The sequence below is a fragment of the Dendrobium catenatum genome, unplaced genomic scaffold (assembly GCF_001605985.2).
Source record: "Dendrobium catenatum unplaced genomic scaffold, ASM160598v2 fragScaff_scaffold_716, whole genome shotgun sequence".
Lineage (NCBI taxonomy): Eukaryota > Viridiplantae > Streptophyta > Magnoliopsida > Asparagales > Orchidaceae > Dendrobium > Dendrobium catenatum.
The window spans coordinates 23,562,302-23,575,830 of NW_021319178.1; the positions used below are offsets into that span (position 1 = coordinate 23,562,302).

The window sequence follows — 13,529 nt, forward strand, 5'->3', positions numbered from 1 at the left end:
AGGGAAACCACCATCTCGTCTGAATGCCTGCTAATTCCCTTATGAGTTAGACAAGTTTCTACGTAACTCAGATTATCTAGTTCGAATTAGGCTTTGAGAAAATTTGGTGTGCAATTTGTACTAAAAAGAATAAAATCTTATTTATTTTAAAATTTGTACTCATAAATGAGTTAAAATAAATCATCCTATTGCGAAAGATAAAAAAGCAATTCAGTAAATAGAAGTCTTTATTTTCAGAACAAGTTGAGCGACTCGAATGCAGGACCACGCGGGAGACACAAATGCCTCAACCGCCATGCCATAACACGAGCCGCCTAATAGAAGTCTTAAACACACTCAAATATTAAAAAATATAAATAATAATTGCATATTTAACTTTTATTAACCTTTAAAAGTTGATTTAAATTCAAGTAATTTAATTGTACATAAATATTTATACCATAAATTGCACATAGGCCCGTTAAAGTGGCCCGTAATGCTGCACAAAAGCTAAATAATCTAAAGGGGATTTACATACATACCACTTTATTTTATAGTATTTACATATATAACACTCAAAACGTTAATATTACATGTCTACCATCCAGATAACCAATTTGGATGCATTAAATGAAATATTAAAGTTTATAAGATGATATGAATGATAGAAATGAATTATATGAGTGAAATATTTGATATTAAAGTTGTATATAGGTGGTAGATATGTAATATTAATATTTTCGATATTAAATATGTAAATAATATGAAATAAAGTGGTAAATTTTCCTAATATAGAATTGGCCTAATTCCCCGCAATTAATCCCGCAATTAATCATTATATTATTTTTTGTTATTTTGACGCGCGACTATAAAACTCATCGTCTGCTCTTTCTCGTCACCGCAAGCGTTCACGACTCTAGGGTTTGTTCATGTGTAGAGCTGCGTAACGGTACCTTCTATTTCTTCACCGCCCCATTCATATTCCCAACCTTTCTACTTCATCACGTATTTTTGTTAGCTTTTTTGTATTGACCTAGAATGTTTCCGTTGCTTGTTCTGGTTTATAGCATTGCGATGCGTTCTCTTTGTTGTGTTATTAGTTATGCAGTTCGTTCTACTATTTTGATGGTTGATGGTATTTTTTTACGGGCGGTTCTGTCTTAGATCCGGAGTTCATTATCGCCCTGGTCGTTATAGAAATCTGTAGGTTGACTTATGTTGCAAAGATTTGGCCTTGGCTTGTATGTTAATATGTCGGATATATCATTCACAGTTTATTTTATTGTTATTGTGTTAAGAGTCTGGATTAGCCCGATCCTGTATTCCTTACTGAAAGAAATACTGATCTTGAGAGTTCTGCCCTGCTCGCTTTCTACGATAAGTACTTCTTCAACTGCTTCCCTTGAATCCAAGCCATGTCTTCATTCCACATCCAATTGGAGGACTTTCTCTGGCACAGTCTCCATAAGCGATATGAATCCACTAGTTCAATATCGTTCAATTATGAATTCATTGAATGCCAAGATATCTAAAAACATGAAACAATCAAGGTATATCTTTTTGGATAGTTCATTAGATTGCCCAAGATTTTTGTAAGATAAACAGAGCATCCCTCCAGAAATATAAAAATAGGTCTTATTTCTATACACGTGAGAAAATTTTTTATGGGAAATTTCGAACTTAGAGAACTACAAGCTCTAATTGTCATTTAGAATTGCAATCCCCATCCTTGAGATTTTACTTGTCCAAATTTCTTTCTTACCTTTCTTGTTTTCTTGTTATTCCTCTTGCTAGAGGGACAACAATATTGACCACTTTCTAGCACCTTGTTTCTTATGCCAATATTTTTCATCATTAACAATGATGATATTTGTTTCTTGTTATTGATTGATGCTGACAATCATCATTGCTCATAGTTCAACAATTGCTATCATAAATTAAATATCATCCATATCAATTACCATTGATGACTATCATCGCCCACTATTGATTGAGATTGATTATCATCATATCTAGTATGATGTTGCCTATCCATCGCTACTCACCAGTGACTGACGTCGACAATTATCACTGCATGCCCTCTCAAATCTTTTTTGTGCTCATATTTTGGCTCTTATGTTGACTCATGTTGAAGATCATTTTTTGCTTTTCTTATAACGGCCACATTTACTCCTTCGATTCACTTATTTTAACTGGTGCTATCAACCATCCTTGCTGGCTAACATTGACAATCACTTTTTTCTTGTCTTATGATGATTGATATAATGATATTGCTGGATGCCAAAACTCATTGACGCTTGTTCTTGGCAATGTGTTTACTACCGCCGTTAGTTGATGCTGACATTCGTCTTCGTGATCGTCACCCTCTATAGTTTACATGTCAACTCTATCGCCTTCTAACACTCTCCACCACCATTATAGTATACATTCCTTATAGTTTAGATCTTGTATTCTTGCTTCCTCCAGCTGTGAAGAAGGATAGATTTTTATAATCTTCATCCTAGATAGTAAAATGGTTTTAATTTTTCTAGGCCTCGTGGTTTCCCTTGTAATTTTTCAAATTAACTTCCAGAGTTCATATGTATATATTATATTATTTGTGTGTATGACCTTTACAACCATAAATTATCTCATTATTGCCAAGAATATTTTGCATGTCAAAAAGTGACTTTGTTTGTATTAAATAGTCTCACTATCTTTTGGTTCTGAATATTTTCTCAATGACAAACATGTGTAATGATCATAACAATAGAGCCTCTAGCTCCAACTTTCATCTCTCCAGGAACCAATCATTCACATTGGGCCTATGCTCCTTTCATTCTAGACATTAATAATTTTGTTGATGAATGTGCCTTGGGCTCATCTTTGAAGGATCGTGTTCAAACATTCTGCACCATTTTTGTTGGAGGTATGCCTTCTAGTTTAGATCTTGTAATGTTGCTTTCTCCAAATGCAAAGAAAGACCAATCTTTATTATATCCAACTTATCAATGGAATAGTTTCAACTAGGTTAGACATTGTGGTTTTCCTTTTTTGAATATTTCACATGAAATACCCTGCATGCAATATTTTCATCTATGCATGCAATATTTTCATGCAACATTAAAACTATAAATTATATATCTACTGCCATGAACTCTTTGAATGCAATAGTTTGGCTTCATTTGTGGAAAATAATCTCACCATCATCAATTCTTTGAATATTTGCCTAATAGCCAACAAGCATAATGATCGTAATAACTTTTAATTTAGATCATTAATCTTGACTTCTAGAATCTTATCACAAGCCTCCTAGATATGAACTTGGTTCTTACAATGATGCGCCAAAGATTTTTTTTTAAGTATCCACTACTTTTAATGATGTGATCATGGCCTTGGATTCTACTTTTGATATTTCAGTCTCTGCCTCTCTTCTAGTTGATCCTACTTTTTTTGAGAGCTTTCTTTTTTGCTACTAGCATCTTGAAATCTTTTTCTCTTTGACAAATCTCTGCTCATGCCTTCACTTGCTCGTCTTGGGCATCGTCACGCTATGAATCTACAATGAAAGGGAAGTCACCATTGTTGTATCTCAGCTTGACTCCATATTAGCTGGTCCTCGAAGGTAATTTTTTTTTGTTTTTAACATTCCACCTTTGGTCGTAGTTACCCCATAAGTGCCTGAGCCTTACAAACTATTTGTTTTAGGTGCTTGACAGAATATCTGTTTATGCCTTGAGGTTACATCTTTCATAATATTTGAAAAAAGAGAAAAATAAACATCATATTGAAATAAGAGTTAGAAAAACAAAGGTTATTTATCAACTTATCTTCATATTGATGCTCGATGTAAACATGATTTATAATAGGCATATTTCTAAAGATCGAATCCCTACATCAACCTTCGGTAAAGGAGTTCTACCACTCTATTTTTCTTGAGATGGATGGCCGACCTCCCCATGAGCTTTGTTTCCATTTGATGTGGTGTTTTTCCATCCACCTTTAGGAGGAATTCCCTCCTTGTGATCCTTCAAAAGTAGCTTAGGCGAAGCTCTGGTGGTTGGGGACATGTCTCCTGGCCTTTGTTTGGCTTCTTTAGTTTTAGTGCATTGGTTATCCATAATAGGGGTGTACATTGCTTTGATAAAATTAAAATTCAAGCTGAATTGATCTTATTCAGTTGGTTTAGTTTGGTTGTTATAGTATCAATTCAACTATTAGTTATAGTTTTAACTTTCTCTATATTTCAATTATTGGATAAAAAAATGAATTATACTGATTTCTTTGAATATTAAATTAGCAAAACCCATGAACTATAAATAAACAAGTTTAAAAAATATCCAAATGGATATTATTTATTCTATATGCAGAATTTTAAGTTTTAGCAATGATTACTTGGTAATCTTCTTAATACATGCTATATAAATTAAAGGAAAATATGTTTATTGTTAAGGTAAATTACATTGTGGTTCATTCAAAACACAATTGAACTTATCGAACTAAAATTTGGTTTGGTTTAGTTCGACTTGTAAAATAGTTTGGTATATTCACAAAAGCTAAGGCCAAAATTGCATCCAACTCCTTTTGTAGATTTTGTGAATATGCCAAACCTTCTCTCGGAAATTGTTTATCATCAAGTAGAGCTTTTTTTAAGGACACTTTATTTTTATTTTGTGAAAGAACCTTCAAATTCAGGTGGTGGATCTACATATATATTTCTTCAACATCCCCATGTAGGAAAAACATTCTTTATATCATATTATTGCATGAATCATCCACAAATGCTTCCAAGAAAAATTAAGATGCGCATTACATTCATTTTTGCAGAAGGGTAAAAGTTTCTTTATTGTCAATTGCATAGGATTGAGTATATATCCTTTTGCTACCAATCACATTTTAAATGATTTAAAGCTTCCATTTGCTCATTTTTATAGAAAAAAATCATTTGCATCATATTGTTTTATTCCCTTTAGTAGTTCAATGATTGGCTAAGTGAATTTTTTTTATCAAATCTTTTCTCTTATGGCATTCTTCAAGTTCTTATTTTTAAGTCCCTCAAATAGAGTTTGTTGTATTATATTGGAATTAAAATTGAGATTTATAAGGAAGGCTTTATAGGTTGGAAAAAAAATTAAAGATGTGTATTGAGAGATGATACATATGAGAATGCATAGTAATTGGTTGATCATTGTTATTTGATAATAGTTTTGAGTGTTGAGCTTGTTAAAGATTTTGAATGTGCTTATTCCTTCCTGTTTACATTTGAAATAATACAATGTCTAGATTTTTGGAGTTTGATTATAGGAATGTCAAGATGAAAGATAGATATTTCATCAAATTTATCTTTCAGTTCAATGCTCTCCTCTTGAAGACGAGTTTGATTGGCAAAGTTTTTCTTCTCATTGAAAGTGATATCTTTTGAAGTAGTAACACATACTCTTTTTAAGGGGGGAATATCCAACTAAGACACATTTAAGACTATAGGATTAAGTTTACCCCTGTGTTTTTTGTGGATGTGAACATATGTAATGCCTCAAAAGATATGTTGTAAAATTTTTTGCAAGTTATTTTTAGGAAAGAATTCAATTAGATAGTTTATTGGATTTTTTTAACCAATCATTAAAAGTGTTATCTTTTAAAGTAGTAACACTTATACCCTTTTTAAGGGGAAGAATATCCAACAAAAACACATTTAAGAGCTATATAGGATTAAGTTTACCACCGTGTTCTTTATGGATGTGAATATAGGTAATGCCCCCAAAGATGTGCAGTGAAATTTTTTTGAAAAAGCTATTTGTGAGAATGAATTTAGTTAGATTATTTTTTGAATTTTTTAAACCAATCATACTCGAGGGTATTCCATTGATTAGATATGTGAAAGCTAAGAGAGCTTCTTTTATTATTTTTTTGGCACTTCATTTTGGATTGAGAAATACTCATGACTTTAAGAGATGACAATTTTTCCTTTATATGCAACTCCATTTTATCGCGGAGTGTCTAGATAGAAGGATTGATGGATAGTGTATTATTTTTGGAAGAAAAATGATAATGTGTGATTAAAGTAAGTACATGCATTATACATCCAAATTATTTTTAATTTTAGCATGAATTTTTTTTACATCATTGAGTTAACAATGGGGAGAACACATTGACATTATATTTTTATTTGATAAGATATACCTATATCATCCGAGTGTAATCATCAATGAAGATGAAAAATCTTTCATCTCTAAAAATGTTAGGGATTTTGAAAAGAGAAGGAACATACGTTATAGTTTTTAAAAAAGGGATGCCGTAGTCTATATTGATGTTTTCAAATTGCTTGTGTATTCTGTATTCAAGGTGAAAATAAAGAAATGACTAATGATTTCCGTATTTAAGATAATATAGCCCATCTTTTTCTTTACTTGCAAAATCATTCATTGTAGGGAGGTCTTAAAATAAATAATAATCAGCAAAATAAGTTACCTTGCAGTTATGGTCTTTTGTCATTTTATGGATTGATAGAAGATTTAATATAAGATGAGGAGTAGATTATATATCATTGATGATGAAGTGAAGGAATTTGAAATATTTCCTTAATCTGAATGGTTGTTAGAGAATCATCGACCATTACTTTTCTAATTGTAAGGCAAAGTTGAAGGTTTGAAAAGATTGCCAATTTTGGTCATTCGGTAAGTGGTTCTTGAATCTAGGATCTATGCTTGAGGTGCTGAAAACATAAGAGCTAGAAATCATACCTTTTTAAGCTGGAGAACATGATTTAAATGGTTTTACTAAAGAGTTATAAAGTTCTTGAGTTTTTCAGTTTCTTTTGTATTGAGCCCTTCTGATTTTATAATTTGGGCTTGGTTTTTTTTGTGATCTTTGTTATTACCACCGTGGCTTGGAGGTTTTTCATGGAGTTTTTAGCATATTTGTTTTATTTGCCCTATCTTTTTGTAGTAATTGCAATATAAATATATTTGGAAGAAAGTTTTTGTCCTTCTTAATGGAAATATATTATAGGCAATATGGGTATCAAAATGGGTTAGTGGGTTGAGTTCGGTTCAAACTCGAAACTAACTTCAATCAAATCCAGTTAACCTGAACCTGAACTTTTTAATAAACGGGTAAACAATGTGGACCCAAACCTGACCTACTAGTAACCCAAATGACTCTAATCTGACATGATAATCTATTTTGATTAAAATTTTTTTATAACTTATTAACTATAAAAATTAAGTTAATTGATAAAAATAGAAAATTATGCCTACAATCAAAATAATTTAAGGAAAAAATATTAAAGAAGTCACTTTTGGGTCAAAAGCATATTCACGGGTCAACTCGAACTCAACCCGTCTAGTAAACAGGTCACAATTCTAGGCCTGAACCTAACTCGTTTATTGAACAGGCTAACCCTTACCTAAATTTTTGGGTCGGATCTAGGTTAGGTGGGCGGGTCGGGTCATTTCTTGACACCTTATGAATGAAGAATTGCCTTTTCTTGAGGTATGGTGGTTTTCATGGTGGATTTTTTGGAGATTGGAGTGTCGAGCATTACCATCCTCTTCTTTCATCGGTTCTTATGAGAAAAAAATATAATTTAGTGAGGATAGCTTTTTTATACTTAAGATTTGGACTTGAATTTTAGCAAAGTCATTATTGGACCCAAACTCTCTCTCTTTTTACAAATTGTTTATGAGTTATCACATAATTGCAGCATGACATTTTGAGACTTTGGTAATAATTTAGTTCAAGCAATAAATTTTCATTGTATTAAGTACTCAATTACAAGAAGGTTCTCATAGATCATTCTTTTTTTTGGAGTATGTTTTTTTGGCGACATCCCAAACTTCTTTTGCAGTAGAGGAACATATATGACCCATTGATTTCATGTATCATGATATTCCACAATTATTTCATGATCATGATAGTCCAAACTTTGTGTCCTTCAGCTTTGTAGGAGGATTTGTAAGGTGATCGATCTTTCTCTTTCATTTCAGAAATGCCTTCATAGTTTGGAACTATTTTAGATAGTTTCTCCCATTCAAGTGAACTAGGTTTGTAGCTCATGAAGTTATCCCTTAGTTTTGCTTTCATCATTTATGATGGTTGACTTCTTGGAAGGGAAATTAAAAAACTTAAACATGATGAGGAGAATGAAGAATCTTGATATGAAGTAGAGAGAATAAAGGTTGGAAGAAGCAAAACCTAACCTCAATTTAATATCATGTAGTAAAATAGAAAAAAATTACTTTGAATTTTGTTGTTTGATTTTGTATAAAGTGTGAAAGTACATGTAGATTTTTCCAGAAGTCTTAAAATGTAAATAAATTGAACATATTTACAAAAAAAGTAAAAATGTCCCAAAGTGGTTTTGGCGGCTAGAAGAGGAAGACGAGGTACACATGTTGCAATCTAAGTGCCATAAGATGATCAAACCAATTGTTAAAAACTTTTCACATGTTCAATAATCTTTACTTAAATTGGTTGATTTGTGGGCTTCTCAATCATTTGTCAAGAATTAATCCTTTTATAGTTCTTTTTTTATTACATGATTTATGGATTATTTATTTATTTATTTTTGTTTATTAAGAATTTTTATCAACTGTTAGATTTTCATCAGGGGTTTGGATGGTTGCAAACATTTAATTGGATGAATACATTATTAGGAAACGAGAACACTTAGTCACTTACCAAAATGGAGCTGCCCCATCACCAATAGATTTTTGTTTTCTTAGAAAGAAACAAAATTCTTCTTGCGAAGTTTGTAAGGTGATTCTAGGAGTCTGGCGACACAATATCATGTGTATATAACATAAGGGTTAAAGAAAACAATTAAAGCAAATTATTACCTTGGGATAAAGTGGTGGAATTTGAAAGGTAAGAGAAAGTATTAATTTCTTAAGATAAGTTGTAAATGAGGTATATTGAAATTCCTTAGGTAAGCTAAACCTGATGTGAGATAAGATGGCTAGTTTCGTTAATATAGCACAAAATGTTATCAAAGGAAAGAAATGTGCATTTTTTCTGGGCTCAGGAGGGTTCTGATAGTGTTCTTTGAGAGAGAGAGATGTGTTGTGGGCAACTCTAGATATTGAGGTGTCTCATAGATGCATGGTAAGTTGAAATTCCTTAGTTAAGCTAAGGCTAGTATGGAATAAGATGGTTAGCTTCATTAAGAAGATTGCCTATAAGTTTTATAAAGGTCTAAGAATAGATCATAAATACATAAGGAGTTTTAAGCACAAATGTTATTAAAGGAAATATATATGATTTTGAAGAGTGGTAAAAATTGAATATTTAGATGCATACAATGTTTATAAGAAAATTAGTGGTCTTTCAAGTAGAACATTGAAAATAAAATTTACAATTTTTGATGTTTTATATAGTAGGTCTGGTATTAAGAAAGACAAAAAAGCGATATGTTGATAGCCAATTTATGAATTATGATATAAGAGATACAGAGATTTTGATCATGTCATATGCATTATTAGCAAATATAATATGGGTTTGGTTGAAGTTGAGAACATAATGAAAAGATGAAAATGGTACGTTGGGAAATTATTAATTAAGGTTTTAAGCAAGAAATTTTAGGTTTTGAATCCAGACCTAGTGGGTTACATACTTGGCAATTTTAAGAAAAAAATTATTTTGGAGGGGTATATTAATAGATAATGAGGTATATATAGCTTGATTAAAAAAATAAAGTGAAGTTAACTTTGAAGGAGATGCATAACGTCAGTACATTAGGTATAGATATGATACCAAATAATTAGAGAAAAAAATATTTTTGTATCAATATTTAATAAATGGTATATATTTTTGTAGATAATATAGTTCTAATCTAAAAGACATTCATTGAAATAAAAAATGTAATAATGGAGAAAATATTTAGAAGATAAAATTTAAAATTATTGGAAAAAATAAGGAGTATATGATATGCAATTTCAATCGATGTGATATTTTCTATTTTTAATTAATATTATTAGAATATAGTGTGAAGCCTATATGTGTTAGATAAGTATTTTAAATCTTGCTATATTGGAAAATGTAGATATATTTAATGGTATAATTTTTAGTTAATATTGGGTGGTTATTATGAAAAAGTATTTCAGGAGTACTATGGGATAATAGTACTATTTTGAACACTTAAATGTAAATGTTAAAACCACAATTAGATTGGTGTTGTTCTATGGATCAAAATGACAGGTAATAAAAAAGTAGTTGATACGTAAGTTGATTGTGAGATTGCTAAAATGAATGTGTTTCAAAATTAAGAAGGATTAATTAATGAATGATTCTATTAGAGGAATGGTTAGGGTGATATTTATGAAAGATAATAGAATTGATAATAGATTATGTTGGCTTGCATCCATTAGACAAGGGGATAAAATTAATGTCAAAAGATTAGGAACGAGGAGTAGACATAAGGTTATATGAATATAAGTTCAAAATGATTTGTGAAGAATATGTTTAATACTTCAGGTAATAATCAAGAGAAACATATTAAAAATGAGAATTCATAAAATCAACCCAAATATTTAGAGTAAGACTAATGATGAAGGTGATCATGATTTGCGTACCATTGTTGTTGATAATGTTAGTAAATATCTCTATTTGCTTGTGGTTGGTAGTACCACAACTCCTTCCTAGAGCTGGAGCTTATTTCCCAGTAACTACAAAGGTAAGGTTTGTTTAGGTTAGGTTAGGCCATAAAGAATTGCAGTTTAATTCAAATAGGTTTTGGTTGTTTGGACCCCGTAGAAGTGGATAAAAATTAATGTCAAAAGATTAGTGAGGAGTAGACGGAAGGTAATATTAATAGAATTTGAAAAGGATTTGTGAAGAATATATTTAACATCTCATGCAACACTCTACAAAAATGAATGAAAAATAATAAGCCATAAAGTTGACCCCAAATAGCTGGGATAAGATTATTGACGATGATGACTACGGATCGGGTTCCATTGTTGTTAGCAATTTTTAGTAAATCTGCCTAAATGAATTTGTGTGGGAATGGTAAATCCGCAACTTCTTTCTTCTAGCCTGAGATAGAACTGTGTAGCGTCGAGTTTTATCAACTTTGCTCGACTTATTTCCAGATAAGTTGTCTTAGTAATTGTAAGGTTTGTCTTGGTTAGGTTAGCATTTTTTAGCTGGTGCTGGAATTTGGAGTAAACTGCAAATCATATCTTTGCAAGGTATATCAATTGACGGGTATTATGGATACACACTAAATGCTGCTATTTTCTTTATGACCTGTGTAGTAATGGTGTGGAAACCACACTTAGAATGGTAGTTATTTAAGTATTTATTGTTCTAGTAAAATTAGATGCTTTGACACCTATATGATCCTATATATCTCTGACATTGATAGTTGAGTAGGCAATACGAAATCATTGCTCTGTTTTTACAGTTTCCAGCTTTCGAGTTTTAATGGGGGACACGGATGAGTACCGCTGTTTTATTGGAGGCCTTTCATACTCCACTACTGACAATGGTTTGAAGGATGCATTTGGGAAGTTTGGCCATCTTACGGAGGCTAAGGTACTTCTTTCGCCCATAAACTTGTTTTTTCATTGATAATGTATGTTGATATTGCCTTGGACTGGAAGCTTGCTTTTCAATGATCTGCGTGGTAATATTGAGTTTCTGTCTCTATCTGGGATTTGCTATATACCCTTTTATAATGATATTCTAATATTATTTCTTAACATGCTCACAGCATGATTTTTCATTATGGCTTTCATGTTGATTGAATGATCACTGTTGGTCATTTAAACTAATTATTTTGATTCGATTTATGGAGAGAAATTATTATTATTATTTTGTCCTTGTCAATAATTTAGATGAATTTATTGCGCAGCAACTTATTTTTTATTCTTGTTAAATGTTGGACTTAGGGCTGTTATTGATTGATGGTTTAGATTTAAACAGACTAACCATAACTTTATACTTCTACATGTTATTTTATAGTAGGTCCATATCACTAATTTAAGAAGCTGCAGGTGGCTGTAGACAGGTTTTCTGGCCGATCACGTGGATTTGGTTTTGTCACATTTGATGAAAAAAGAGCAATGGAAGATGCCATTGACGAAATGAATGGAGTCAGTCTTGATGGGCGGTCTATCACTGTAGATAAAGCTCATCCACAAAGTTCCGGCAGGGATCGTGATGGAGGACGTGACTATGACCGGGACCGGGATCGGGATCGTGGTGGTCGTAGCTCTGGTGGAGGGCGAGATTTTGGCAGTGGAGATTGTTTCAAATGTGGCAAACCTGGTCATTTTGCTAGGGAATGCTCTTCTGGTGACGGTGCCAGGGGGGATAGATATGGTAGCAAGGATGACAGGTATGGAGGAAGCAGTGGTAGTAACCGGTATGGCTCGGATCGCAGTGGAGATCATTATGGCGGGCGCAGCAGAGATCGTGGTTATGGTGGATCCGGGAGTGACCGTTATAATCGTGATCGTTCTGGTCCTTACGAACGTCCAAGTGGGGGCAGTTATCGCAATTGATGCAGGGCTTACTTTTGTTTCAGGTATGTTGTACTTTGTTTACTACCTACTTTTAAATCGTATCTAAACAAGCATATTCTATTATCTGATGATGCAGGCAGTGTGTCTTGATGGAGTTGCTGATGTCAAAAGCCTTGTGATGATGATAGTCTTTCTTTGTTGACTGTTGGCCACTAAATTATCTTATTATCCTGCTTTAGGATCTGCAGACATGTTCTTTTGCAAGCGATGATCTTAAATGGAATATTACTGGATGACCTGTAATGTTTTTCTCTCAACTGTTCGTATTCTGATTCCTTCTACTGCTTCTTAATGGTTGCTTGACATGAAACCGATCTTCGTTCGTTACTGTTGCCACTAAATTCGAGTTGATTTGCTGTCTCGCTTCTTTCTGGTTCTTTGTTGGTGCTTTTGTCCTTAATCTTGATGCAATAGAATCTGTAAAGGAAGAATTTTCACTTATCAAGATCAAAATTTGGGCACATCTACTTGCACACTAATTTCCTCAGGACTGGGAAAACAGTATTTTTACTCGGGTTACCATTGTAGAAACTGGTAAGTCTATACCTTCTGATATCCATGAGGTAGTTGATTTCTTCATGATCCTCTGAGTGATTTTAGTTGTGTTTTTGACAGGCTACACTCGGGATTTTGTATTTCTTGATTCTTTGTGCTCTGGGTTACTGGGTGCTAAGTCTTGCATTTGTTGGAATATGATTGTTTGAACTTTGCTAGCTGAGGCTCTTTGAAAAAACAAAAAACAAACAAAATTTAACAGTCTGGTCACTTGGTTCCCTTTTTGTTAATCCGGGAGAGCCTGTCCTGCAATATATGCATTGCTGCAGACAAGTAGAAGCCTTTAACTGCCAGACTGTGCTGTTTTATTGTCTCATTAGTTTTGGTTTCAGAGGTGAAATTAATCGCTGAGTTGTCCCATTTGCTAGAGACTTCCATCAGATGGTTCAGTCAAAAGCCTTAGCCCAGGCTTCATTTGGGACTGCTTTCTTATTGCTTCTTAAATCTATTTTTTAGTACAAAATTTTAAATTTTTGTATTATAAAACTGTTT

At 32.5% G+C, this 13,529-nt stretch overlaps 1 protein-coding gene across 2 annotated transcripts; it reads left to right on the plus strand.

Annotated features, from left to right (window-relative positions):
• Positions 1–819: 819 nt before the first annotated feature.
• Positions 820–13,216, plus strand: LOC110095000 (glycine-rich RNA-binding protein RZ1A). 2 transcript variants are annotated; one of them, XM_020820362.2, is made up of 5 exons: positions 820–928; positions 11,360–11,490; positions 11,952–12,484; positions 12,559–13,016; positions 13,098–13,216. In XM_020820362.2, exons 2-3 carry the CDS (start codon positions 11,380–11,382, stop codon positions 12,459–12,461), a joined length of 621 nt encoding a protein of 206 aa, XP_020676021.1. In that variant the 5' UTR covers positions 820–928; positions 11,360–11,379; the 3' UTR covers positions 12,462–12,484; positions 12,559–13,016; positions 13,098–13,216. The 2 variants fall into 2 exon arrangements, with proteins under 2 accessions (XP_020676021.1, XP_028552026.1); XM_028696193.1 differs by lacking the exon at positions 820–928 and adding an exon at positions 11,126–11,144.
• The last annotated feature ends 313 nt before the right edge of the window (positions 13,217–13,529 follow it).